Source organism: Cebus imitator, unplaced genomic scaffold (genome assembly GCF_001604975.1).
Source record: "Cebus imitator isolate Cc_AM_T3 unplaced genomic scaffold, Cebus_imitator-1.0 Scaffold5, whole genome shotgun sequence".
In the NCBI taxonomy this organism is placed as follows: domain Eukaryota; kingdom Metazoa; phylum Chordata; class Mammalia; order Primates; family Cebidae; genus Cebus; species Cebus imitator.
The window spans coordinates 12,802,682-12,805,194 of NW_016107320.1; the positions used below are offsets into that span (position 1 = coordinate 12,802,682).

The following is a 2,513-nucleotide window of genomic DNA, read 5'->3' on the forward strand; positions in this document are numbered from 1 at the left end:
TTTTTTTAAATAAAGACAGGGTTTCACCATGTTGGTCAGGCTGGTCTTGAACTCCCGACCTCAGGTGATCCACCCGCCTTGGCCTCCAAAGTGCTTGGATTACAGGCGTGAGCCACCATGCCCAGCCATAAATAATAATTATAATAAAAAGTAAAATAAAGGGGAAATGAGGGCTGTAGAGGAAAGTGGGAAGGTATGGTCATCCACATGTTGCAAGAGAAAAGGAGCAGATAGGGGAACAGCCAATCATGTATTCATCTTGTGCTCAGTAAGTCGGCACTTTACATAAGATAAGGTGAGCATAAAGTGGCTACCTATGGGGATATTTAACCTTTATCCATAGGTGTCTGCTTAGGAACAAAAGGAAAGGCAGTTTCTTGCATGACAGCTTTCAACTTAATTTTTTCCTTTTGACAGAGCAAATTGGGATCCTGAATTTTTATTTTTCTTTGACAACAGAAATCCACACAGACCTATTTTAGTTATCTAATTCTTAATGGACATCAGGATGTTGACCTTTTTTAGTAATATTTAATATATATATCTCATTTGTTCCATTTATCATCCCCCAAGTATTACAGCCATGTTTAAAATGAAAATTTCCTGTGTCAAATTAACTTTTCCAATATTTTTTGTCCGTTTTTTCCACGCTTGCTTGAATTGAATTCTCTCCAGGTTTCCATTAACTTTGGACCATGCTTCAAGTATCCTCCGAAGGATCTCACTTACCGCCCTGTGAGTAACTTACAAATGCCCGCTTGCGTCCTCAGCATCCTTGGCTCTCGCCGTGGCTGCTGTAGTCACTGTTCTGTTTCTCATTCCTCCTGCAGATGAGTGACATGGGCTGGGGCGCCGTGGTAGAGCACACCCTGGCTGACGTCTTGTATCACGTGGAGACAGAAGTGGATGGGAGGCGCAGTCCCCCGTGGGAACCCTGACCAGGTCCCTTTTTCTTTTCAAACAAGGACTTTCTAGGGAATAATACTGGGGGTTATGTTTTCATTGTAGAACTGTCTCAGATGTTCTCCTAAAGATACTACAGAACAAAGCCTGTCCTGTTAGCAAGTTAAAAGGCTGGGTAGGACTGCGGGAGGCTGCCTGCCCTTCACCATTTTCTCCCCACTTCCAGTAACTGCCCTTATTTTGTGTGCCAACAACTGCTGACTCCAGGATTGCGTAAGCCCCTGTGAAATTGGTGCTGTACCGCATGCCCTGCCAGCTGGGACTTGTTATCTTACCGTATTTTCTAAGGAGTGAACAATCTTCCGAGTAACTAACTTATTTAAGACATTTCCTTCTGTGGGCATTGACTCCATCTCACCTGTTTTCCAAGGAAATGGTAACCTGTTTATGAGAACACATGAAATCAATGGCTGTACATTTCAAACCAATCTAAAAGCTATTTCCTTTTGGTGTGGGTTTGGTTTTGTTGTTCCTTTTGAAACACGCTTTTGAACACTGAGATCCCTGAAACTACTAGATCTCCAGAAGTGTAATTGTGAAAGAAACTTGCTTGCAATTTTAACAAAATGAGAAACTTACCAAATAAAATGTGTTTTGAAGTTTGTGTGACACTTTGCTTCCCTGTAGGTTGAGTGCCTCTTCGTGACAGTTTTCAGAAATGTGGGCAGCATGAGGAAGGGAGCTGGCACTGGGAAGAAGAGCCGGGTTTCTGACTTATGTCTTGGCTGCTTTCCTGTTGCTCCCATTCTTGCCAATCAGCCACCACCCCCCACACACACCTGTGAAAATCTGCCACCTTGAGGAGAGGAACAAGAGTTTGAGACAGAGTTTCGCTCTTGTCACCCAGGCTGGAGGGCAGACTCGTGCCATATCGGCTCACTGCAACCTCTGCCTCTCGGTTCAAGTGATTCTCCTACCTCAGCTTCCTGAGTAGCTGGCATTACAGGCATGTTCCACCATGCCCAGCTAACTCGTATTTTTCATAAAGATGGGGTTTCACCACGTTGGCCAGGCTGGTCTAACTCCTGACCTCAGGTGATTCACCTGCCTCAGCCTTCCAAAGTGCTGGGATTACAGACGTGAGCCACCATGCCTGGCCCTTGGAACAAGAGTTCCAAAGAGCTAATGGTCTCCCTCCAGCTCCTCCCTTGGGTTGAGCTGTGGATGTTGATACATGCAGATGATTTCCTGTCTTACTTATCTTCCTTTGCCCTTAGCTGATGGCTAATGGCAATTTCCAGACTATTAAATACTGAAATGTAAGAATGAGCCTTCCAGCCTCGGTGGCGTGTGCCTGTAATCCCAGCACTTTGGGAGGCCGAGGCAGGTGGATCACTTGAGGTCAGGAGTTCAAGACCAGCCTGGCCAACATAATGAAACCCCGTCTCTACTAAAAATACAAAAAATTAGCTGGGCATGGTGGCGCGTGCCTGTAATCCCAGCGACTCAGGAGGCTGGGGCAGGAGAATTGCCTGAACCCGGGAGGTGGAGGTTGCGGTGAGCCGAGATCGCGCCATTGCACTCCAGCCTGGGTAACGAGCGAAACTCCG

General features: G+C 46.0%; 1 protein-coding gene across 1 annotated transcript in view; it reads left to right on the forward strand.

Annotated features, from left to right (window-relative positions):
• The window catches only part of ASH2L (ASH2 like, histone lysine methyltransferase complex subunit), a 39,819-nt gene extending 38,247 nt beyond the window's left edge, over positions 1-1,572 (forward strand). Inside the window, exons 14-15 of the mRNA XM_017536468.2 lie at positions 676-735; positions 831-1,572. Of these exons, the coding sequence (XP_017391957.1) occupies positions 676-735; positions 831-938 (168 nt within the window). The 3' untranslated portion in view covers positions 939-1,572. The remainder of the gene's footprint in view (positions 1-675; positions 736-830) is intronic.
• Positions 1,573-2,513: the final 941 nt, after the last annotated feature.